At 43.5% G+C, this 26,864-nt stretch overlaps 1 protein-coding gene and 1 pseudogene across 3 annotated transcripts in view; one reads left to right on the top strand and one right to left on the bottom strand.

The window, feature by feature from the left end:
- Nucleotides 1–26,663, bottom strand: part of vps13d (vacuolar protein sorting 13 homolog D) — a 333,180-nt gene extending 306,517 nt beyond the window's left edge. For 2 of the 3 annotated variants that reach the window (XM_072478413.1, XM_072478411.1), the window contains exons 1-6: nucleotides 26,383–26,663; nucleotides 13,011–13,088; nucleotides 12,438–12,628; nucleotides 7,997–8,077; nucleotides 5,270–5,386; nucleotides 10–114 (exon numbers count right to left, since the gene is read on the bottom strand). In XM_072478413.1, coding sequence (XP_072334514.1) covers nucleotides 10–114; nucleotides 5,270–5,386; nucleotides 7,997–8,077; nucleotides 12,438–12,628; nucleotides 13,011–13,088; nucleotides 26,383–26,479 — 669 coding nt within the window. In that variant the 5' untranslated portion in view covers nucleotides 26,480–26,663. The remainder of the gene's footprint in view (nucleotides 1–9; nucleotides 115–5,269; nucleotides 5,387–7,996; nucleotides 8,078–12,437; nucleotides 12,629–13,010; nucleotides 13,089–26,382) is intronic. The other variant, XM_072478412.1, reaches the window with a different exon arrangement.
- LOC140392358 (kelch domain-containing protein 4-like) lies at nucleotides 16,350–18,155 on the top strand (annotated as a pseudogene).
- Nucleotides 26,664–26,864: the final 201 nt, after the last annotated feature.

A 26,864-nucleotide genomic window follows, 5' to 3' on the forward strand; every position in this document is an offset into this window, starting at 1 on the left:
ACTTCAAACCTGGAGTTCAGTAGTAGGAATGTCCCTCAATAGCTCACAATCCACATCCCAGTAAATACTGAAATCCTCAATCTGTAGTCTCTTCTTCCTTATCGACTTCTCAACCTGAGAGATAAAAAATGTGATTAAGTAAAGCTGCAATGTTAATGTTGCAGGAAACCATTTGAGTTATGGATAACAGAATATGTCTGTTAAATTGACAGCTTTTGACTATCCCTTTCCAGTTCCCTATCTCTTACTTTTACAAAAGTGCCACAAACACTATGAGCTTGCACAAATGCACAGGCCAGGATTCTCCGGACACCAACCGCATGTCTCTCAGCGGCGGGATTCTATCCCCCCGCCGCTTGTCAATGGGATTTTCCATTGAAATCACCCCATGCCACCGTGAAACCTGCTGGCGGGGGTGCGCTGCCAGTGGGAAGAGTGAATCCCGACAACCGGAGAACTCTGGCCATGATCTCTCTTCCATAGGGGATTTTCAAGCTGCGTTACCCTGATCGTATAACTGCAAAAGAAAGCACCCTGTGATATGGTAGCCGTTTAATACCACAGGTAGTGAAACAGGACTCATTATCAACCAACATGATATGGATAGCATACATTTTTTAGGGCTAGGTTTTTGGATATGCTCCATTATTACATGTTCTACAACAGGACAGCATTGAGTGCAACATTGTCTGCATCTGCAATAAGTCTATCTCCTGTACATAATTTGTAAGCCGCTGTTCCCCAAACACGTTCCCCACTGGGGTCCCATTCCGATACTAAATTGCTAATTACTAATTGATTGGATCTTTATAAATTTACTTTTCCTATCTGCTTTTCCCACTATAAAAAATAAGTTCCCTTAGACAGCAGGCCAGATAAGCGGACGGGAAAGAAACCAGCATGGATTTGTGTAGAAACCAACTATTTTCTAATACACCTGATAGGTAAAAGATGGCTATTTAGTGTAAAATATTAAGCTCCAGTTTTAAATACCCATTTAAATTCACTCATAATCTCAGGTCATCTCAAAACAGATGACAGAACAGCATGACACAGCATAATTCACATATTTGTTCTAGCAAATACATTTGCAAGACAGTGTGACGTTAAAACACAAGCCGTACCAGATATCATCCAAGGACAAGGCAAGCACCATAGCAACATTAAGGCGCTATTGTCTACAATCTCGCTAACAGCTAAGTCAGCAGAAGTCCAGTTTAAACTGGTTGTAATAACTGCACAGAATTGCATTCCATAACATGCACAAGTATTCAGACATGAAACATTTGAAGCTAATGTTGTACATTAAAGATTGACAGCTAAACGTCAAATCAAACTCATTTGATTCTAACCCAAACCAATTAGGATGACTTAGAGATGTAGATAGATGGCTAAAGACTGATATGATTTCCTATAACCGTGAAGGTGCGTACAGCCATCTTTATCCGGATCATTCTATACTTTGATCTAAACTATTCGCTCTCTCTATTTTTCACTTTTCCACTCTAACTCTTGAAGTAAATGCAAGCTGCTGTGCCGTAAGCAAGAAACAATTTTGTATTATTTTAAAAGTTAAATTGTGTCCAAGTTGCTTCTCTTTAAGTCCTTTTTGCTAGCCGGACTTATTAGAGAATAAGATTTAAGTGACTCTCAATTGTAATCAAACAGAGGCAATAAATGATTCTTGTTTGCATCCGAGAAGTTTTAATGCAAATTTCTACAGAGTTTTAGTGTCGCAAGTTCCTCACTAATTCCGCATGGTAGATCTCTTACAATTTGAAAAAGGCAGGTCATGTTGGATGAACCTGATCAAATCTTTTTGAAGAGGTGACTAAAGTAAGACAGGAGAGTCTTTGAATGTTTTTATATAGAGTTTCAGGAGGCATTTAATAAAGTCCCTCATGGATTAAAATTGAAGCAGGTGGAATTGAAGGGAAATTATTAACCTAGTTAGGAAATTGGCTGAGCAGCAGCGGTCGGAGTGTGGATAATTCACAAGTACTCTAATTGTCAGGACAGGTTACTGGTGACCTTCCAAGAATCCATTTGGCTCAGCTCTTCACCATATTTACTATCCCACAGCTGTGGGATAGAAAGCCACGTAGCCAAGTTTGCTGATGACACAAACATTGATGGCACTGGAAGCAATGTGGATGGTGCGTAAAATTATAAAGGTATATTAATAGATTAACCCAAAACTGTGGCAAATGGATTTCAATGCATGCAAGTGCAAGGTCACCCACTTTGGACCTAAAAAGGGCAGAACAGAGTACTTTCTAAAATGGTGAAAAGCTTGAAACAGTGGCTGGCCAAAGGGACTTGGGTCCATGGACATAAATCATTAAACTGACAGATACAGAAAGTAATCAAAAAAGCTGATGGAATGCTGACCTTTATATCTGAAGAACTAGATACAAAGTCAAGACTATACAAAGGTATAGTTAAACCACACCTCAAGTACTGTGAGCAGTTCTGGACACGTGAGCACTGTAATTTACCAGAGTAATACCTGGATTTAAAGGGGTTAAATTATAATACAAGTTTGCATGAACTAAGATTGCATTTCTTGGAATATATATGGTTAAGGGGCTATTTGACCAAAGTTTTCAAAATATTATGGGGAACTGACGGGACACAGACAGAAACTATTTCCATTGGTTGGTGGGTGGGGGTACTAGGATTAGGAGGCATAACCTGAAGAATTCAAATCAGATCTTTCAGGATTTGCAACATCTGCAGTATTTTGCTTCTGCTTCCAGGAGTGTTGTTTCCAGGAGTGAAGTTGAGAAACATTTTTACATGCAAGGAATGGTAGAAGTTTGGATCTCATTTACACAAATGGCAATTAATGTAAAGTAATTGTTCAGTTTAAACCTGAACTTGATAGCTTTTGTTCATGAAAGGTGTTTAATTTGATTTGATTTGTCACGTGCACGGAGGTTCAGTGAAAAGTATTGTTCTGCGTACAGCCCAGATCATTCCATACATGAAAAAACATAGGACATACATAAATACACAATGTAAATACACAGACACAGGCATCGGGTAAAGCATATGGAATGTAGCACTACTCAGTAGAGAAGATGTGTGAAGAGATCAGTTCAGTCCAAGAGAGGGCCATTCAGGAGCCTGGTAACAGCAGGGAAGAAGCTGTTTTTGAACCTGTTAGTGTGTGTTCTCTGACTTTTGTATCTCCTGCCCGATGGAAGAGGTTGGAAGAGGGAATAACGCGGGTGGGATTGGTCTTTGATTATTAATCATAGGAGCCCTACAGCATAGAAGGAAACCATTCGGCCCATCGAGTCTGCACCGACCGTTCAAATGAGCACTCAACCCATGTCCACCCGCCCCATCCCTACAACCCCATAGCCTAATTTACACATCCCTGGACACTAAGGGGCATTTTAGCATGGCCAATTCATCGTGCCTGTACATTTTTGGACTGTGGGAGCAAACCGGAGCACCCAGGGAGAATGTACAAACTCCACACAGACAGTGACTCAAGGTCAGAATTGAACCCGGGTCCCTGGTGCTGAGGCAGCAGTGCTAACCACCCTGCCACTGTACCGTCCCAAATGCTGCCTGCTTTCCCAAGGAGGAGTAGACAGAGTCAATGGACGGGAGGTAGTTTTGTGTGATAGACTGCGCTGTGTTCACAACTCTCTGTAGTTTCTTACTACAGTGACGGCAGCACGGTAACACAAGTGACTAGCACTGTAGCTTCACAGAGCCAGGGTCCCAGGTTCGATTCCCCGCTGGGTCACTGTCTGTGCGGAGTCTGCACGTTCTCCCCATGTTTGCGTGGGTCTCACATCACAATCCAAAGATGTGCAGGCTAGGTGGATTGGCCATGCTAAATTGCCCTTAGTGTCCAAAAAAAAAAGTTAGGAGGGGTTAGTGGGTTGCGGGGCTAAGGTGGAAGTGAGGGCTTAAGTGGGTCGGTGCCGACTCGATGGGCCGAATGGTCTCCTTCTGCACTGTATGTTCTATGTTCTTACGGACTTGGGCCGAGCAGATACCTTACCAGACTGTGATTCAGCCAGATGTTGATGGAGACGGAGAAAAGTCAGGCTTAGGAAGTTAGGTCACCGGTCAGCTCTGAACTCACTGAATGGCAGAAGAGCCTTAAGGGGTTAAATGGCCTACTCCTGTTTCAAGGTTGTCAAAAGATCAAAAGCACTTTGCATACTTTGAAACTGATGGTTACCAAGAAAGCTATGTTATTTGCAGTTGATTGTTTGTGTTTATGTCAATGGTCCAGGCAGAAATCTGATGATTACATATCTGGCAAGTGGATATGACTTCTTAACACATTAGAATGTGATTGGGTCAGATTGGTATATTGGATAAAGAATGATTTCAATGCCCCTCGCTATTCATCTTAAATTACTAATTTTAGACTAGCTTAGAAAAGTGATTCCAATGAACAATTTTCATTAATAGATGGGAAAATTAAACAGATCATGGCACTACATTTAGAGGAGGCAACAGCAAGCATATATAGTCCACTCAGATTTAACTTGCACCTATGTATAGGATGGCCTGCAGCATACATGCCTCACTGTACTCGAGTTATGTTTGGAATTAACACAGTTCCTTCACGTCACGGAGTCAAAATCCTTGAACGTTCTCTCCAACAGCATTACAGGTATATATGGAGTGCAGCATTCAAGGAGGCAGCTCTCATACAATTAGGGAACAATACGTGCTGACCTTGCAAATGATGCTTAAATCCCATGAAACTATTAAAAACATTGATATGTGGCAGCACGGTGGCGCAGTGGTAGCACTGCTGCCTCACGGCGTCGAGGTCCAATGTTCAATCCTGGCTCTGGGTCACTGTCCGTGTGGAGTTTGCACGTTCTCCCCGTGTTTGTGTGGGTTTCGCCCCCACAACCCAAAGATGTGCAGGGTAGGTGGATTGGCCACGCTAAATTGCCCCTTAATTTGGAAAAAATGAATTGTGTACTCCAAATTTTTTTTTTTTAAATCGATACAAGGACAGCACGATGGTGCAGTGGTTAGTACATCTGCCTTACAGCACTGAAGACCTGGGTTCGACCTCGGCCCCGAGTCACTGTCCGTGTGGCGTTTGCACATTCTCCCAGTGTCTGTGTGAGTCTCACCCCCACAACCCAAAAAGATGTGCAGGGTAGGTAGATTGGCCACGCTAAATTGCCCCTTAATTGGAACAAAATAATTAGGCACTCTAAATTTTGAAAAAAATAATATAAATGCTGCCATTCACTGCCTTGATGTTGGCACTTACCAACTCGTCTTCTGCATTCTGCACAGACACACTCTTGATACAGATCCCAAATGCAAATGGATGGTCAGGGTTGGTGATGTCATCTTCGAAACGTAAATGGACATTTCGCACCTTCAACTAGAAGGGTTGGGGGGGGGGTGGAATAGGGGAAGAAAACAGATTTGATAATCATTCTACTTCTCAAGTCTACAATTGTACTGCAAATAAGTCCTTCTAGAATTATGTCTGCACAGGTTTCTGAATTTCAAAAATAATTTGTCTGTAAAGCACTCAACATATCCCAACGATGTGAGCTACACAATATAAAAACAAGTTCCTTCTTGCACTGCAGTCAAAATCAATTCAAAAACAAAATCACCTATCATTGAATGGCATAAAAATGCATAACCAATTTATTGCATTACTGAGTACAGGTTTACTACTATAGTTTTGCTTAATGAGTACAAAATAAAATCCACATGAAACAACAGATTTAATGGTGATTTCATCGAATGGAATCAGATGCTTAGCTCCCAGAAGCAAAGATAAACATTAATCAGCTCCGTATGCCCAGCAACCTCGAATTAACCCCGGTACCAACAGCAAGGCTAATGTTCCCATCTTCCATCGCAATTTTCCACTTCCATTTCTAGAGTTACTGGGCGGGATTCTCTGCCGACGGGATTCTGTTTAGCCGGCGCCTGGGGGTTTCCCGGCGGCGTGGGGTTGGTGAGTGGCAAATTGCTAATGTACATATATATATATATATCCGGTTTGACTGACAATCAAGATAGACATCAAAAATATTCCCCTAAAGTACAAGATCTCAAGTATATCCATTTTTTAAACTGAATTTAGAGTACCAATTCAGTTTTTCCAATTAAGGGCAATGAAGCGTAGCCAATCCACCTACCCTGAACATCTTTTGGGTTGTGGGGGCGAAACCCAGGCAAATACGAGGAGAATGTGCAAACTCCACACAGACAGTGACCCAGAGCCGGGATCGAACCTCGGAGCCGTGAGGCAGCTGTGCTAACCACTGCGCCACCGTGCTGCCCCGATCTCAAGTATATCCTAACAAATCTCAGCCAAAGTTAAACTTTCACCGTCAACAATGGCCTTTCTTGAGCGGCATGGTGGTTAGCACTACCGCCTCACAGCGCCAAGGACCTGGTTTTGATCCTGGCCCCGGGTCACTGTCCGTGTGGAGTTTGCACATTCTCCCCATGTCTGTGAGGGTCTCACCCCCAACCCAAAAAGATATGTGGAGTAGGTGAACTGGCCATGCTAAATTGCCCCTTAATTGGTATAAAAAATTGGATACTCTAAATTTAAAAAAAAACAATGGCCTTTCTGGTGGGACAGGCATTACAGATAAGTGGCTAGATTCTCCGCAACCCGACGCCGAAATCGCGTTTGGCGATGGGGCGGGGAATCCATTTTGGAGGAGAGGCACCAGTTCTTCAATTCTCCACCCCCCCTGAAAATAGTCGTACTCCCGCCAAGTATCCACCGCCTCAGGCCATTGCCTGAGGCCCACCCTGCGATGCTCCATCTCCAACCGACAGAATTCCCGACGGCGTGGACCTCTCATGCTTCCGCTGACCTTTATCGTTGCGTGGCAGCTGCGGACTCTTCCGGGGCCGCCAGTCGGGGGAGGACCAATCGGCGGGCAGGGAGGGGCTTCATTTGGAGCTGGGGACAATGTATGTGGGCGATCCGGGGGGCGCGAGTGGCTGATGCGGGGCACAGGTCCGCGGACTGAGTCTGCCATGGAGTACAGCGTGGCTGCTGGAAGCTGCCGCCGTGCATATGCACGCCTCTGACCCGGACGTGCGGGGGGCCGTATCGGCAGCTACAGCTGCGAGCTCTACAACTGTTGCCTGCTGGCCCCCAGCAAAACGGGGAATCGGTGGCCTTTTGACACCAGTTTTTCTGGCGAAAAGACCACAGCTTTCCCGACGGCGTGGGGGACATAGTCCCAAAAACAGAGAAACCAGCCCAAGGGTTCTACTACTTTCTTGCCATGGCAAACTGAATTGAAGAAATTACCAAACCATTTTGCACTGACAGAGGACTGTTTACACACGCTCATACAAACAAGAAATACAACACCTCCCTAAACGCTCCTTTTTAAAGTCACAACTGCACTCAAGACAGGCCACTGTATTCCTCACTGTCCCCTGTACAAATACAAAGTTCTCTTCAAAGTTTACAATTGCTCTAACTACTTGGCCTAGTCATGAATTCTTAAAGAGATAAAATATATAATTTATTCTGAAATGATCCCGATCTGTATCATAGGCAGCTCAGCCTAGCTCAATCCTGTTCTCACAAGACACCACACATAAAACTGCACCTGAACACACAGGTCACTGGATAATGATTAGAAGCAGAAAACAAGTTTGCTGAGACCAATTACAATATCCTACTTTTAATTCAGTGGAGTTGAAAGAACTCCAGACTGCCACAATCTGACCTGGGCTATGCCTCCAGCCACACCAGACAATTGGAAGGATTCCAAATTTAATAGACATGTTTAACTCATACATATTAATCAGAAACAGTGAAGGATGGCACGTGTCCATTACAACATCCTTCACATTAAAAATGCAGAGATACAATATTTCAGAATCAAGTCAGATCTTCAACGGTCACTGCAGCAGAAATCACTTCTGAAAGCAAAAAAATTAACTTATGTCTTTATATAAAAGTGAAGACCATTTAAATGACCATTTTCCAACTCACCTCCACATTTTCCACAATCCTGGTTACCATGGAGGCAGTAGCAGAGTACCAGTAGGATTCACCTTTCTGCTGCTGGTTACTCTGAAATAAAATTATCAAGCAAAACAAACCATTTTAGTGCCTACAAGGAATGCAATATACACAGCAAAGTATCAACATTAATTGAAATTACATCCCAGGTTGTCACTGGTACTATTATATCTGTGCAGGTACTAGCTCCATGTTGGAGACATTTACTTTAAAGCCATCCTCTTGTTCTTTCCCCAAACCTTTTAATATCTTTCCTGAAGCATTTATCTAATTCACTCTCAAAATTATATGCTTCCATAGCTATTTGTGGTAGTGCATTTCGGACTGTAATAACTTACTTCAAAGTGTCTGATCAGTTCCTTTAGGCTTGCAGTAATAACCCTCATTTTGTGCTTCTTTGTTACCATTTCACCAACCAGCAAAAACGTTTCAAAATTTACTGTTTGAAATCTTTTTAATCTCTCTTTCGTTATTCCTTAAATGTCTTGGCTTCAGTGGAAATTAGGCCGACACTGGCAATGCTTAAACCAATGCAAGCAATTTTAGTATTTTGTTCATTTAAATTACATGATTCCACTAGCGTTCAATCAAGTAACAATTACATGATTACTAAGATTTTGTGATTATGGAGATTTGACAGAAATAATTGTGACAGAAATAATTATAGTTTTTCTTGCTTTTTAATTTGCACACAAAGGCTTTGAAGTTTGGCTGTGTGAAGGAAACAGTATGGACTCTTAAAGTTTGCAATCTTACCAGTGGCATTAAAATATTGAACTATGCATTCATTCGTACAATATCTTCATCTAATTCTGAGAGCAAGGTCTCACCAAAATTCACTTAAAGCCCATGGCATTAAAGTGCCAGTGGCTATTTCAAAATGAAATTGGCTAAGGGACAGGAATCAGAGATTAGTGGTATTAGGACCACCTGTTATTGTTCATATATGTTAATAAATTGAACTTGAGAACATGGGCATAATTGCAAAGTTTGCAGATGATACAAAACTCAGTGTAGTAAGCAATGAGGACAATGGAAAAAAAAACTTTGGGCGGGCATAAACAGACTGGTGAAATGGGCAAACACATGGCAAATGAAATTTGATTTAGAGAAGTGTGAGGTGATACATTTCGGTAGGAAGAACGAGGTGAGGTAATATTAAACTAAATTGAGGAAATAGGGAGGATAAGTAAGCACACATATTTTTGAATGTGCAGGACAGGTTGAGAAGACCGTGAAAAAATGTACAGGGGTCATGCATGAATAGTGCGGGCAGCATGGTAGCACAGTGGGTTAGCCCTGCTGCCTCACGGCGCCGAGGTCCCAGGTTCGACCCCGGCTCTGGGTCACTGTCCATGTGGAGTTTGCACATTCTCCCCGTGTTTGCGTGGGTTTCACCCTCACAACCCAAAGATGTGCAAGCTAGGTGGATTGGCCACGCTAAATTGCTGCTTAATTGGAAAATATGAATTGGGTACTCTAAATTTATTTTCAATTTTTTTTTTAATGCATGAACAGTGCACCAGCTTCAAAATCAAGGATGTTACAATAAGTGATTATAAAACACAGATTAGACCTTCCAGCTGGAGTGGTGTCCAATTCTATTCACATTTTAGGAAGGTTGTCAACACCTTAGAGAGGTTCTAGAAGAGATTTACTCCATTGGTACGAGAGATGAGAAAATTCAGTTATGTGGCGAGGTTAAAGAGCTGGTGTTGCCCTCCTTAGAGCAAAGAGGAGATTGATAGAGGTGATCAAAATCATGATTGGTTTTGGTAAGAATATATAAAGAGAGACTGGCCCCAGTGGCAGAACCTGAGGACACAGATTTTAGGTGATTGGCAACACGAGGGGCAACAAAAACGTATGAGTAAGTTGTGATCTAGAATGCGCTGTTTGAAACAGTGATGGAGGCAGATTCAGCAGCAACTTTGAAAAGGAAATCAGATAAATACTTGGGAATGGAAATATTGCAGGGCTATGGCGAAAGAATAGGGAATAGGATTCTTGGGTAACTCAACTAGAAAGTCAGCACAGGCAAAATGGGCTAAATGGCCTTGTTCGGTGCTGTAACATTTAGTGATTTTATGATCATAAACCTTCCTGTTTCAACAAGCTGAAAATATTACTAGGTTGCTAGATATTAGTAGCCTGCTCAACAATGTACAGCTTGATGTTCATGGTGCTGCACAAAAGACTGCGGCATTGGTAGGTAGATTTTGGTTTGGATAAGTCACTGATTGTATTCTTATAGACAAACATATTTATGGCAATGGCTTTTCCACGGGAAACAGTCTTAGCAGAGCCCAGGAAGGATTAGTTTTTGAGGCCTTTGCCCTTCACCTTCTTTATGAACATCTGGATGAGGGCACTGTGAGAACTGCCCACAAGTTCATGGATGATAAAAAGGCATATGTGGGTGTGAGGAGCTTAGATGGGAAAAACAGGCGACAGGCAGATGGAGATGCACTAGACAAGTGGATACGTAACTAGCTGAAGTCTTTTAATGTAGGCGAAAGCAGAATTATCTCCTAGGTAAGGATAATCTGAAGCGAGTGCACACCCTGGAGAAATGTGTGCTTAGGGCCATTGAGCACAAAGGGGATCTGGATATTAAAGTATGCAAATTATTGAAGATGCCATGAGGCTATTATAAAAGAGTCAGGATGCATTGCCAAGATAATTAAATACAAACAAGAAATACGATTCTTTCTTGTTAGCAGACCTTTGTCAGACCTCAACAAGAATGTAGAGGACCTGGAAAATGTTCATGAGGTGGTAATTAAATTGGCACCTAATTTAACATAATAGGCTAAGAGAGTGGGACTGTTACTCTAAAAAAGCACCTTTGACTTTGAAGAGATTTTGTAATTTTTAAAATAATGAAAGGATTACACTCCGTCCACATGGACAGCCTATGCAAGCTAGATGTAAATGAAACAAGCTAAGAGCAGGTTGGATGTTAAGCATTATTTCTCACTTCTAAGAACAAGTGGCTGGCATGTGCAATGAATGGATTTGCTGCAAGCATTCATAATTGAGCTGGACAAGTTCCTGAATGTGACCAAGTTAGTTGAACTAGAAGGTAGCTGTACAATAGTGATGTGCCTTCTAATCATGGTGGTCTCCTGCCTTATTTAATTGTCTTTCAAGCTCAGAAATTCCCCATAGTTTCTTCCCAAATTGGTATAAAGTTCCTCCCCATCTAGTTTTCTTTTTTAACTCTCCCAGTACATTGTGTGCCTAGTTGGTGGGGCCAGAGAAGGAAAAGGGTGTTTAGAAGTGACACAGCAGTAAGTGACAAACTTTTTAGTCCAGGAGGTTATTTTCTACTCTTTGTGCTGTATGTTCATCTCAGTCTAAACATGCTACTGTGATGTTTAATATATTTGATGTGCCATTTAAGGCTTCAAATATTTATTTCACAGGGTGTCGCTGGCTAGGCCAGCATTTGTTGTCCATCCCTAATTGCCAAGGGAAGATGGAAGTGAGCCACCTTGAACTGCTGCAGTCCCTGTGGTGTAGGTGCATCCACTGGGCCGATAGGAAGGGCATTCAGCGACAGAAGGAATGACGATATAGTTCCAAGTCAGGATGGTGAGTGACTTGTAGGGGAACTTGCAGGTCGTAGTGTTCCTATGCATCTGCTGCCCTTGTCTTTCTAGTTGGTAGAGGGTTTGGAAGGTGCCATTGAGGCTTGGTGAGTTCCTGCGGTACATCTTGTATATGGTAAACATTGCTACTACTGTGCGTCAATGGTGGAAGGAATGGATGTTTAAGGTATTGGTTAGGGTGCTAATAAGGCAGTCTACTTCATCCCAGATGGTGTCAAGTTTCAATGTTTTTGGAGCTGCACATAGCAAGTGGAGAGTATTCGTCATTCTCCTGACTGCCTTGTAAATAGCTGATGGCTTTGCGGAGTCAGGAGGAGAGTTACTCCCCGTAGAATTCAAAGCCTGCCAATTTTTCCTCTAACAATTCTCAGCCATGAAACGAACTTCCCAAAGAATGCACCAATTCACCGTAAGACATGAGATGCAAAAAGAATGAGGCTAGCTGGAAGAAGCTCTGGAAGCAAGGTGAGGATGTCTCCTTCACAACTTTTTGTGACATACAAAAATATAAAAACTAGAATGGGAAATTCATTAGAATAATCCAACAACCTTTGTTTCCTGAAAAGGACTTGTAAAGCAAAAATCAAAGCTAAGAAAAAGAATGGAGATCAACAGTGCAATCTACAATTGCATACCAATGTTAAAGCCACATCAGACAATCACAGGTTTGACAAGCTCAAGTTTAATTAGGCTTCACATGGAAATTTGTCAGCCTCAGCAGGGACATTCACATTAAAATATCTTGTCATACTGCTGCTCATGTCAAGCATTTTAAATTATACCTATCTGACACCAACCTTCCATTGAGCCTCCAGAGCATCCAGCAGCGCACACTTCCTCTCTCTGTCCAGTGAACGCTCGGTTTCTTCATCAAATTCAGACTGTTTAACTGGTGCACCGATCAGATAGAGTCCAGAGATGGATATTACCCATGGTTCCACGTGAGGCCGGTAGAATGGGATCTGCAACGTTATCTTCCCAATAAACCCTGAAAAGTTATGTATATGTTTTACATATTCATTCTTTGTACGTGGCATTGCATTCAAAGCCAAAATCTATCTGCAACTTATAAAATCTCCAAACTGGATCTGGGAAAATTGGTGTCTTTAATGAACAGCTTTAACGAGTGCTCATCTCCAGCTTTTTCCAAAGGACAGCAGGGAAGAAGAGTTCTCCCCAATTTTTCCTTCCCTTCAAACATTACACCAATATTAATTTTCTTGGGTCTGATTTAGAAAATACCACAACATATAAGACAATGCTGAAACCACATCCATGCCACACATATTCATTAACAGTCATCGCAGATCTGAAATGCGTATTGACGAAGCTAGTGACTGGAAAAAGGTGATGTGAACAGTTCAACTTACCTGCTTTCACCTCAAAAGGTAAATCCAACTCTTTGAGGGCATCTCTCTTCAGAGGGAGGTTTTCCAATTCAACAGCCCCTGCATAGAAGCAATGAGACAAGTTTTAATGCCATCGTATTCTATACATTAACTATCTGTGCTTGTTAAGGTGAGGGGGGGGGGGATGTCTTTTGCCTCTTTCAGCAGCAAGAACATCCAGGCCAAAATATTGATTGGTGCAGAATTAAACTCTCTTTGCTCTGCCCCAAAAGTACACATCAGATTCCAAACAGAGAAAAGCATTCCCTACTACATCAGTGCAACATTTCTATTAGCTCCCATGTTACAAACTTTGGATCTCAACTGGATATTCTCGAGTTTAGAGCCACACGTTATTTCCATAAGGAGACCTTGCAAACCCTTCGATCTCTAGGATCTAGACTTTTGCTACCTAATATCCAGTTGAACAAAAATGTGATTCAGAGCCACAAGAATAAGACCCCTCATTGTGGGTGCTGCTTTGAACATGCCTGGCACCAGATGCACTATGATGTGCGTGTCAAACAGATTTAGTTTAAGTGCATTATATGCACAAACACGATATGACTTGCACAGCAGGATTTACATTATTTCCTAATGTTTTATCCTCAGGTTGTACACTTGACATGCACATTGTAGATATCAAGGGTATCAGAACTGTATTGAAGCACCTCAGAGTGGAACATACTGTATTGGTGACAAGTCAAATTTTATTGCACTTTCAAATTTCAAGGCAAAATGTTTTATAATGTACTTTTATAAATCATGAACAAAGTACACATTTGAAAAAAATTATTTACATTTATTGTTTGTTTTTTAAAAATATATTTATTAAAGTTTTTTAACACAATTTTTCTCCCTTACAAACAATAACAACCCCCCCCCCCCCCGCCGTAACAAACAAAAACGAGAAATCGCGCAGAGCAAGATATATACATGGCAAAATGATATATTTACACAGCTTTGTACACTGGCCCTCACCCGTACGTGCCAGTTTCCCCAACCCTTCATGTTATCTCTTGCTCATCCGCCCTCCCAGGCAGTCCCCCCTTCTTCCCGCCCCCCCCTCCCAGGACGTCCCCTCCACCCCCTCCCCCCCAAGGTTGCTGCTGCTGCTGACCAACCTTCCTCTAACGCTCCGCGAGCTAGTCTAGGAACGGTTGCCACCGCCTGTAAAACCCCTGCGCAGACCCTCTCAAGGCGAACTTAATCCTCTCCAACTTTATGAACCCAGCCATATCATTTATCCAGGCCTCCAGGCTACATTTATTGTTGATCAATACAATACCCAAAAATCAACAAGATCAAAAGATGTAAGAAAATTAGGGGAAAATGCTACCAAAAAAAAGTCAAAAGGACAAGCATTTGTATCATGAGCCACTTAAGCTTTAACCAACATGGTGCATCAGCTGACACACTGTACCAATCAAGGTATACTCTTTTGAAACTCTGGCCTCTTGGACATTGCCGATTTTCATTGCTCCATCATTGACAGCCATGACTTCTGCCTTCTTGGCCCTAAGTCCTGGAATTCCCTGCCTAAATTTCTCCACCTTTTCTTTCACTCATCATTTAAGATGCACCTTAAAACATCTCTCTTTCACTGAGCTAGTGGTATTAATATCTCTTTATGTGGCTACGATTAAATTTTATCCAATAATGCTCCTGCACATAATAATATGAATCTTTATTAGTGTCACAAGTAGGCTTATATTAACACTGCAATGAAGTTCCTATGAAAATTTGGTGCCTGTTCAGGTAATCGGAGGAAGAATTCAGAATGTCCAATTCACCTAACAAGCACGTCTTTCGGGACTTGTGGGAGGAAACCGACGCACCTGGAGGAAGCCCATGCAGACATAAGGAGAATGTGCAGACTGCATAAAGAGCCAAGCTGGGAATCAAACCTGGGTCCCTGGCACTGTGAGGCAACAGTGCTAACCACTGTGCTACTATACCCCCCACATTAAAGGCGTGATAAAAAGTGTTGTTGAAATTTTTCAACCCCTTAACACATTCCCTATTTCAGTGGGCGGCACGGTGGTGTAGTGGTTAGCACTGCTGCCTAATGGTGGCGAAGACCCGGGTTCGACCCTGGCCCCGGGTCACTGGCCATGTCGAGTTTGCACATTCTCCCCGTGTCTGGGTGGGTCTCACCCCACTGAACCCAAAAGATGTGCAGGGTAGGTGGATTGGCCATGCTAAATTGTCCCTTAATTGGAAAAAAAAAGAATTGGGTACTCTAATGTTTTTAAAAAACGTTCCTCATTTCAAATGATGTTCACAGAATCATAGAATTTATAGTGCAGAAGGAGGCTATTCGGCCCATTGAGTCTGCACCGGCTCTTGGAAAGAGCACCCTACTTAATCCCACACCTCCACCCTATCCTCGTAACCCTGCAACCCCATCTAACCCAAGGGCAATTTAGCATGGCCAATGCACCTAACCTGCACATCTTTGGACTGTTGGAGGAAACTGGAGCACCCGGAGGAAACCCACGCAAACATGGGTAGAACGTGTGGACTCCGCACAGACAGTGATCCAAGCGGGAATCGAACCTGGAACCCTGGCGCTGTGAAGCCATAGTGCTAACCACAATGCTGCGTGCTGTCATGTTAATGCCCGATGTTAATGCAAACGAGGATAAAGCTTATTATCCCCTCAAACAGCAGGTACCCAATGCAAAGTCATAACTGGACTGAAGTGTGAAAGCAATTTGCCATGGTGAAATTTGACCATAGAATCACTGGGCCTTCAGTCCAGTATCACCACATTCCTGTACTTGCATTGGGACCAAGAGTTACAAGCTGACCTCCAGGATATCATCTCACACTGGTTAGATCACATTATGCAGACGATTTTGCGCCTGCACTCCCCATCGCAGGATTGGCGGCTCAGGCAGAAAATCCCACGGGAATCGGGAAAAGCGATTCTTGTCGGAGAGATCACGTTTCCCAATTTTCCTCGATGTCACGGGACTCGCAGCCACAAAGGGTGTGAGCCGCATTTGAATAGTATTGTTAGCACCCCTCCCTCCCCCAATGGTCAACGCAGGGAAATATTCAACCTGGCCCAGGGGCATTGGTGTGTGTTGCAGGTGGAGTGCGAGATGTAATTCCGTGTTGTTGGTGGAGAGGTTTCACTGCTGGCGGAGGGAAGGGGGTCATGATACCGGAGAGGATTGTCAGGTGGCGGGGGGAGCCGCGATACCTCTGTGGTGGGGCTGTGGGCTGTTAGGCAGCACCACTGATCGGAGTGACCATTAAAGATAGCATTCTGGAACAGCAGAGAGGGAGTGAGAGGATTGAGAGGATGGCACCATGGACAAAAAGAATAAAAAGGATAAGGGGAAGGGAGCTGATAAAATAGCAGCCAAAATGGAGAAAAATGCCTCGAAACGGTCGCAGGAGGAAGATCTAGAAACACGAATAGCTGAATTCAGGCAACCTGATGCAAAAAAGAGCCAAGTAACAGGGGTGGCCTGTTCTCTTCCTTTGCCATGTGTGAATGCATCATTTTTACCTTACCCTGAGAAAAATGTATTAAATCTCTTTGGGGGTGAATATTTCAATTGCCAAAAGACCTTTCACTGTAATGAACTATATTTGTACAACATCAAGAAGAACTCATGGACAAAATTGGAAATCCCAAATCCACCAGCACCTCGCTCTGCCCATCAGCTGTGGTGGTTTCTCAAGATGGTGGACAACTTTGGGTGTCTAGGGCAGCATGGTGGCTCTGGGTCACGGTCCGTGTGGAGTTTGTACATTCTCCCCACGTTTGCGTGGGTTTTGCCCCACAACCAAAGATGTGCAGGGTAGGTGGATTTGCCACCTTAAATTGTCCGTTAATTAGAAAATTGAATTGGGTACTGCATTACCATTATAAGGATCTTTGGCTGCTACATCTTGCAACTAAGACATGGGAACAAATCAAGGCAACAGGTGGATCTCAGGTCGAAGTGGACATCGGATGGCTGCTTGTAAAAGACAGATCTTAGTGTTTGGTGGAGTCCATGAGAATACAAGGGATTTTATTTCTTACAATGACATTTACTCCTTTAACCTGGATACACTCACATGGTCAAAGTTATTTCCATCTGGAACTGGTCCAGGTTGTCAAATGGTATCCACTACAAATGGCAACGGGATCATTTATGGAGGTTATTAAAACAGCAAATAAAGAAAGATGTAGAAAAGGGCATTGTTTATATTGATATGTTTCTCCTGAAAAGTGAAGGAAAAGGTAGTGCAGACAAATGGACTTGGGTTTGCATGAACCCTACAGGAGTGAAGCCATCACCACGATCAGGATTCTCTCTGGCTGTTTCCCCCAATAACCGTGCTATTCTTTTTGGCGGTATGTATGGTGAAGAGGAGGAAGAAGATATTCAAGGAGAGCTTTTTAATGACATTTATATTTATGATATAGTGAAGAATCGATGGTGTGCTGGGGAGTTAAAGGGATTCAAAGGGGAGAAAAAAAGCAAAGACGTGGAATAAGAGAGGACGAAGGGACAGAAGTGAAAACTAAAAGGCAAGAGTTGCAGTGTTCCACAGAAATAGTGAAAGAAGTTGTTACTGAAGATGGTACTCTCATGATTGTAAAATAGATCATACACAACCCTGAGGCCAAAGCAGGTACAGAAAGTGAGGAGAAGGTGGAGGAGGAGGATGCTTCTGAAACTGGCCCCATCATTGAGCCATCTCCCCAGTCCTGTGCCATGGCAGCCATTAAAAATGGCCTGTTTTACATCTATGGTGGAATGTTTGAAGTGGGAGACAGACAGTTTACTTTAAATGTCCTTTACGGATTGATCTGCATCAGATAGATGAATGGAAGGGTCTGGTGGAAACTGATTCAAAGACCCATGAGTAGCTGGATCAGGATGAGGAAGAGTGTGAAGGAGCTGCTGGAGAAGATGAGGAGGGGTCGATGACAGCAGTGAAGAAGAGGGAGATGACCACCCTCGAGTCCAACCAGCAGAACCTCATTCAGAATATAAGCCATGCACAGAGTCATACTGGATTCAACTGGCCAGGGATAATATGGGCCAAAATGCCAAAGAGAAAAAGACTTTGAAGGTGGCACACGCAATGGCAAAAACATTTTATGACATGGTCTGAAGGTCAAACGTTGTGTAGAACTGAAATCCTGCCAGTATTCATTTGTTAATATGCTGCAACTATTGCCTTTGAACTCAACTGCAAAGTTTATTGCTGATTTAATTAATTGCAATTATTTTATCTTTTCTATTTTGTCAGCCTTGAAGCCAATTTCAGACAAATTCAACATTACCGTTTCTGTATATTTTTTTCTGAATCTTAAAATTACACGAGGCATTAGCTTTAGTTTCTCAGCAATTCACTGTTTTACTATGATTGTATTGCTTTCTTAATGAGTTTTTCATTCAAATGCATCTTGCATTTTTCTAAATTCTAAACGGAAAAGTGAAGACTATTTGTGATTGTCCCCTTCACCTTACTGTGATTTAGAAGAAAAATAAAAATAATCTCTTAAAGATGGCATTCCGATCTCTTTGGAGCCGGTTGCCGGCTCAATGAGGCCCTGCCCGAGTGACGGTGTACACGCCCACTCATTTTGTTTTGTCGAACAGGCTCAAGATTTGGCAAAAAAAAATGGTCTGTTCAACTGGAGAGTTACATGTCAGGTTTTGGCTGAGCCTAACACTTTGCCCTATGTCTAATATAATTGCACTTTAACAGAAAAGGAACATAGGCGTTAGGAGCAGAAGTAGGCAATTCAGCCCTTTGAGCCTACTCTGTAATATTCAATATTCATGGCTGATCTCTTCCTGGTCTCAAATCCATCTCCCTACCAGTTCCCCATATCCCTTTAACCCATTTTAAAAAATCTGAAATATATCTATCTCCTTCTTGGAACCATTTAATGATTCAGACTCCGCCACACAGTGAGTTCCATAAATTCACCACCCTCTGCAAGAAGTAGTTCCTCCTCATCTCAGTTCTAAATCTACTGCCGCTCAACCAAAATCTGTGACCTCTTCATTTTAGATTGCCCTTCAAGGTGGAACATTTGGTCTACGTTTACTTTATCAACCCCTTTATTATTTTATATATCTCGATTAGATCCCCTCTCAGCCTTCTAATCTCCAGGGAGTACAAGCCCAAATTGTTTAACCCCTCCTCATCCATCAACCCTTTCATGGCCGGATCAATCTGGTGAACTTCCTCTCAACTGCTTCCAATGCCATCATATCCTTCCTCAAATAAGGAGACCAAAACTGGACACAATACTCCAGATATGGTCTCACCAATACCCTATAAAATTGCAACAACACTTCTCTACTTTTATACTTTAGCAATAAACATAACATTCCATGTGCCTCTTTAATTCAAGCAGCACGGTAACATAGTGGTTAGCACAATTGCTTCACAGCTCCAGCGTCTCAGGTTCGATTCCCCACTGGGTCACTGTCTGTGCGGAGTCTGCACGTTCTCCCCGTGTGTGTGTGGGTTTCCTCCGGGTGCTCCGGTTTCCTCCCACAGTCCAGGGATGTGCACGTTAGGTGGATTGGCCATGCTAAAATTGCCCTTAGTGTCCAAAATTGCCCTTAGTGTTGAGTGGGGTTACTGGGTTATGGGGATGGGGTGGGAGTGTGGGCTTGGGGGGGGTGCTCTTTCCAAGAGCCGGTGCAGACTCGATGGGCCGAATGGCCTCCTTCTGCCCTGTAAATTCTATTCTATGATAATTACATGCATACCAAATTACTGCGTTTCGTGAACAAAGACACCCAGATCCCTCTGCCCAGATGCATTTTGAATCTGCTTTCCATTTAGATCATAATTTGCCTTTCTATTTTTTCGGCCAAAATGAATAACCTCATACTTACCTACATTAAATTTCATCTGCCAAATTTTGGCCCAATCTCTTAGCCTATTTATATCTGTCTGTAAAATCTTTATCTCCACTTCACTGCATGCTTTTCTACCTATTTTAGTATCACCAGCAAATTTTGCTATATTACACTTTGTCCCTGCTTGCAGATCATTTATATAGAATCATAGATAGATTGCAAACAGTTGAGGTCCGAGGACTGACCCCTGCGGCACCCCGTTAGCCAGAGAAGGACCCATTTATCGCGACCCTCTGCTTTCTGTCAGTTCGCCAATCCCCAATCCAAACTAGTATTCTATCCCAATCGCCTGCGATCTCATGTTCTGGATCAGTCTTTTATGCAGCACCTTGTCAAATGCCTTCTAGAAGTCTAGATAAACCACATTCTCAGGTTCCCCATTATCCACCTTGCTGGTTATGTCCTCAAAGACGTCAAGCATGACTTATCCTTCATAAAACCTGAATGACACCGATGGATTGAGCTTTGTTTTTCCAAATGTTGTCATCTCCACCTGAATGATTGAAATCTTGCCTCTCACCTTAAATTAAATCTTAGCTTTGCATTTAGAACTTAAAATTTTTTTTTTTTTTAAAGAGTAACCAATTCTTTTTGTTCCAATTAAGGGGCGATTTAGCGTGGCCAATTCACCTACCCTGTACATCTTTAGGTTGTGGGGGTGAGACTCACGCAGACACGGGGAGATTGTACAAACTCCACACGGACAGTGCCCTGAAGCCGGGATCGAACCCAGGTCCTCGGCACCGAGGGGCAGCAGTGCTAACCACTGTGTCGCCAGTGTATCCAGCCAGAACTCTTGGTACGAGTTAGCAGTGTAACGCTGCTGAGCCTGCATGATAGGAATCCTTTCAAAAAATGGAAAGCCTTTTCGAAAATATAAACTGGATATATTTTATGCTTGAATTAGGATTCTGTAGAGAAGTGTCTAGTTTCCGGTGACATTAATTCAGAGTTTGGTAGGAAAAATAGAATGCAAAATCTTATCTGAATGGGGGGAGACTGCACAATGCTGCCGTACGCAAAGTTCTAGATATCCTTGTGCATGAAACACAAAACGTAGGCATGCAGGTACATCAAGTAAATAGGAAGGCAGATGGAACGGTGACCATTATTGCAAGAGGAATGCAGTATAAAAGTAGAGAAGTCTTGCTACAACTGCACAGGCCATTGGTGAGACCTCACCTAAAGTACTGAATACAGTTTGGGCCTCTTTATGTAAGGAGGGATATGCTTGCATTGGAAACAGTTCAGAGAAGGTTCACTAGGTTGATTCCTGGGATGAAGGGGTTTATTTTAGGAGGAAAGGCTGAGCAGGTTGAGCCTGTACTCATTGGAGTTTAGAAGAATAGCAGGTGATCTCTTTGAAACATACCAGATTCTGAGGGGGTGTGACGGGGTAGATGCTGAGATGATGTTTTCTCTCATGGGGGAAATCTAAAACTAAGGGGCACAGTTGCAGAAGAGGTCACTATTTAGGTCGGCACCAGGCAGGGAACAAGCACCCGGAGGAGAGGGCAATCCTTGGGGGCCGATCTGCGAAAGAGGCCAGGGATGGAGGTGACCTTGCCCCATTTCCTGCCTTGGGCACGAGCAGGCTGACCTACTGGGCTTTTTCCTCATGCCTGAACCCCTCCCTCCAGCCTACAAATTGGCCACTTAAGAACCTCAATTGGGGCAAGGGTGAGCAGGCTGCTCTGGGCTTTGCTTATCTCACCTAAAATTGTGGACAGGTCTCACAGTCTGAAAGGACATCAGTGGGATTTTATGGGACCCCCACATGCAAAGCTGATGGTGAGGGTCTGTAAAATTCTGCCCATTGAACATAATCAAGGCTGAGGTCGAAAGATTCCTGAACCAAGGGGTAGTCAAGGATTAAAGGAAATAGCCAGGAAAATGGAGTTGAGGACAAGATCAGATCAGCCATGATCTTATTGAATGGCAGAGCAGATGAGGGTCCTATGGCTTATCCCTACTCCGATTGTAGCCACCTAAATTGGCCAACTCCCGATTCAAAATGGCGAACAGCAAAGGCTGATGGAAAAGTCAGCCAACAAGACAGAACCCAGCAGCTGCAGCTTTGCTGTGTATTTACCTCTGCAAAAGCCAGACAACATCGATATCAGCGGTCATCAGCATAACAAAGTAGCAGCCATCTGCATACTGATGAGCAATCCCCAGGAACAATAAGTAACATTTTGGACACACAAAGCAAAGCCAGACTCCTCAACGCCAGCAGGAGCCAACACAAAGGAGGTGAACGAGCACCTCAAGACCGCCCATCGATCAGGGAACCGCTCCAATGTTGGAGAAAATCGAACCAAGCGATTGGGACAAAGTCCAATCACTTGGGACCAGGTACAGGGTCCGCCCCGAAAGGCGGGAAGCCCCTGGGGACTATAAGAGTTGAGCCCCATGTTCAAATCGCTCTCTTCACCTCTTCTTCACCTCTTCTTCACCTCTTCTTCCTGCCCGGGTCACCCAGCAACACGAACCAACATTGACCATGACCGGTGCAGTGATCGTCGACTAATGCAAGTCTTAATTCAACGCTCGCTACGAGATAGGCGCTCCTAGCTACCAATTCCTACCAACTTCGAATCCCGCAGACTCAGAACCCAAACGAAAGGCCATTTGTTCCCCTGACCTGGTGGGTCAGTCCGAAGTTAAGTATAGGCCTGTTAGTTGTAGAAGTAGCTTAGACGTAGAATTTGTGTATGAGTAGCGATTACTGTGTATAATAAATGTGCTTTGATTTAAATCTTACTAATCGGTGTATTGGGTTATTGATCATTACTCGGACTTGAACCTCGTGGCGGTATCATAAAGATACCTGGCGACTCGAGAGCAAAGGTAATAAAACAGAGCAATTGAACCAAGGAGAAAATCAGCAACACGATTACTTACATTGTTAGTCATGAAACATAACACAATCCAGTTCAGGTTTTAATTGTCAACATTGTTCAACACAGGAGCTGGACTTGGGACCATTTTACATTGCATCTACATCAGCATGCAGTGTGTGCACACAGCAACCTGAGCTGAAAGGAAACCAATGTGAGCTTGGCACTGTCCATGATTATTAACAGAACAGCTCCAATAATCTGCCACTGTGTCGCTGATTGCTTATTCCTATACTTTGTCTCTGCAGAAATTATATTTTCATGAATTCAATAAGAACTCTGCATCTTTGGAGCAGGTGTAGGAAGAGTTTGGAAATCAGAAATACTAGAATTGGATGGAAAATTGATATAAACACAATGTATTTACCACTTTCCAATGAGGGAAGTAAACATTTGGTTTCCCTCAGCAATACAACATACTCAAACTATTTACCATTCTAATCATTCATTCATTTCAGACCAAGAATTCAGAAAATTGGATCTAAATGCAAGATGCATAAAAACACTTACACAGGAGATTGTTGCAAAGTGGTTAGTTCTCAAAAGTTAAAGAACATAAACTAGACTTATTTAGCAAAGGTCACAACAGAAACACACACGTACGCACACACATAAATGTCAATACACTAAGCTGTGCCAATATGCTTGTGTAATATTCTTAGTCCGTCATCTCAAAGTCCTCCAAATGTGGCCATGCTATTATCAGACTTTACCCACCAGCCTTCACCACTGCCTTTCAAAACTCAAATTACTTTCTCCACACACAAGATTGGAATCCTGAAATGGACCTTCAACCACATATTGTCTACATCACAAAGACTGCCAACCTCCACCTCTGTAATGTTGCTCACCTCACTTATGGCTGAAATCCTCACCCATGCTTTGTCACTACCAGTCTCAAGTATGCAAAGGCTCTGTTTGGCAACCTTCCATGACTTCAACTCATCCAAATCTCTGCTGCCCAAATCCTTTCCCAGACTAAGACCCTCTCACCCCTGTGCTTGCTGACCTACATTGCCCAGTTTCCCAAGGCCTCAAATTTAAAAGTGTTCCTTATGTTTAAATCTCTTCATAACTCATCCACCCTAGCTCTGTATTATCTCCTTTAGTTCAACACCCACCCCCTCAAACTCTGTTTCTCTGTCACTGCATCCTCCTGCCTTAGCAACATCATCAGCAGTCATACCATTGGTTGTTTAAAACTCCCCTCGCCACCACCCTCTCCTTTAATAATTCCTTACAAGCCATTTCTTTCACCAAGCTTTTGATCACCCCTCCTACAATCCAGAAAATTTAAACAGCATATGTTACAAACATATTAGATGCTATGAAATTATTTCAAGGCAGTAGGTTTAATTTTGAATTCTATTTTCAGCTGTTACGGGACAATGAATTAGAGACAGATCAGACCATTGCGTGGAGTCGCCACGTTCTCCCTGTGTCTGCGTGGGTTTTACCATTACCACCATTTTCCTCCCTAGAAAAAGGCACAAATCCTTCCATTCTGCCAGCATTGGCAGAGTTTGAAAACTTACCACACTGCATTATAACGTACCACATTGAATTATTACAAAGGTAAGTGGCAAGTAACATTCACACCACACAAGTGCCACGTAATGACCATCTACAACACAAGGGAATGGAATTACCATCACTGAGACCTCTACCCCGGCGGTTACCAACGGCCAGAAACTGAACTTGACCAGATGACAAGAGCAAGGTAGGGGCTCGGAATTCTGCAGTAAATTCACCTCCTGTCTCCCCACTTGCTCACCATCTACAAGGCCTAAGTCAGGAGTGTGATGGAATACTCTCCACTTGCCTGGACGAGTGCAGCTCTAAAAACACTCAAGAAGCTCAACACCATCCAGGACAAAACAGCTCATTTAATCGTCACCTTAAACCACCGCCTTAAACATTCACTCCCTTTACCACCACCACCACATAATGGCAGTAGTTTGTAATATGCACAAGATGCAGTGTAGCCTCATCAAGCCTCTTTCAACTGTTGCTTCCAAATCCACAGCACTTGTTAGCAAGAAGGATGAGGCAGCAGATGCATGGGAACACTGCTACCTACAAGTTACCCCCAAGACATACACCATCTTGACCTGAACATATGTTGCTGTTGTTTCACTGTCACTGGATCAACAATTTTGAACTCCCATCATAATAGCATTTTGCATTTTGGGTTTATCTCCACCACATGGACTGCGGCGGTTCAAGGAGGCAGCCCATTACCACCTTCACAAGGGTAATTAGGGATGGACAAATGTTGGACCAGGCAAAAATGCTCAGACACTCTGAACAAACGTTATAAAATCTAAATTCAAGTTTTCAATGGCAATTGCCAATCTGGTTACTGACCAGATTTCCATATTGCTACTAACACCCCATCAAAAGAGGATGCGCTTAAACCAATACAAAATGCATCAACAGTCTCGTGACTATCCTAATTCATTAATAATAATATATCTTTCTTATTGTCACAAATAGGCTTACATTAACACTGCAATGAAGTTACTGTGAAAATCCCCATATCGCTACACTGAGAATTCAGAATGTCCAATTCCCCCCAACACATCATCTTTCGGGACTTGTGGGAGGAAACCGGATGGAGCACCCGGAGGAAACCCACGCAGACACAGGGAGAATGTGGCGACTCCACGCAGACAGTGACCCAAGCCAGGAATTGAACCTGGGACCCTGGCGGTGAAGCAACAGTGCTAACGACATGCTACCGTAGAATCCCTACAGTGCAGAAACAGCCCATTGAGTCTACACCCTCACACTCAAAGACCCATCCAGGCCCACTCCCCCACCCCATCCCTGTAACCTCATAACCCCACCTAACCTCTGGACACTATGGGCAATTTATCATGACCAATCCGCTTAACCTGCATAGCTTTGGACTGAGTGGAAACCAGAGCACCCGGAGGAAACCCATGCAGACACAGGGAGAATGTACAAACTCCACACAGAAAGTCACCCGAGGCTGGAATTGAACCTGGGTCCCTGTCGCTGTGAGGCAGAGGTGCTAACCACTGTGCCACCGTGTCCATCCCCTTTCCTCATCTAATTTTTTGGTCATGGGTTTGACTCAGCAGGCTGGAGCTTAAGACCACAGGGGCAGCTGACAAGGGCCAAACATCCAATTTTTAAAATGAACTTTTTTTTAGGGGAAACCAGGCGGAGGGTGAGAAAATGCATGTGCTGTTAAAGAAGGGCAATTCTTTTGAGAAAGTGAAACCACGCAGCCACAAGGGCAGGGTCAATTTTGTTAAAACAAGACCAGCTTCTTCCTGGGAAATAGCCCGCAGGCTGGCAGCAGGTTCATCAGCTAAAGTCACCAAGTATGTGATTATAATTAAAATAAGAAACATCACCGCAGCCTGGCTCTATCAGAATTGCCCGAGTTAAATGTTAAACCGTGAGATTTTAAAAGTTGCTGCAAAAAAAAAAAATCCTGATGAATTAAACACCAAAACAGAGAAGCAGTGGCACCTGCCCGAGTGACAGGGCAGCGCTAGTTAAAGTTGCTGATGTTCTGAGTACCTTTCATCAGGGCTATGGAGAGCTGGTCTGTGTTGAGGTTATTTACATATTTGCCAATGTAAGTGTTTAGGACCCAGGCTGCCAGTCCCTCCAGCATGGCTAGGCTAGGCCGGGGGTAGGTTCACGGTGAGATGGCTGTGTTGCTTGGTTTTGCCTCTTTGCCCTACGTTCGGCTCGGCCTCAGGCTCCGGCGAACAGGCAGCGTTGCTAAGGCCGCATTCAGATGACTCTCTCCCCCCACATCGCCTCACGCTCCGGCTCCGACCCAGAGAACAGAGCATGCGCACTCTGACAATCCAGCCTCCCTCCCAGGCTTCCGCTTCGGACCGCGCAACAATCTCCCGATTCCGCCTCCCGCGACAGCGACTCCCGGCGGCGCCTGACGGCGGCCGAGCGCCTCGCAGCTGCCATATTTGTAAAGGAGATTTCGCTGTCGGAACAGCCGTACCCGATGCTCCACTTCTCCAGCTTCCACCCTAAAC

This window comes from Scyliorhinus torazame, chromosome 16, assembly GCF_047496885.1.
Source record: "Scyliorhinus torazame isolate Kashiwa2021f chromosome 16, sScyTor2.1, whole genome shotgun sequence".
Lineage (NCBI taxonomy): Eukaryota > Metazoa > Chordata > Chondrichthyes > Carcharhiniformes > Scyliorhinidae > Scyliorhinus > Scyliorhinus torazame.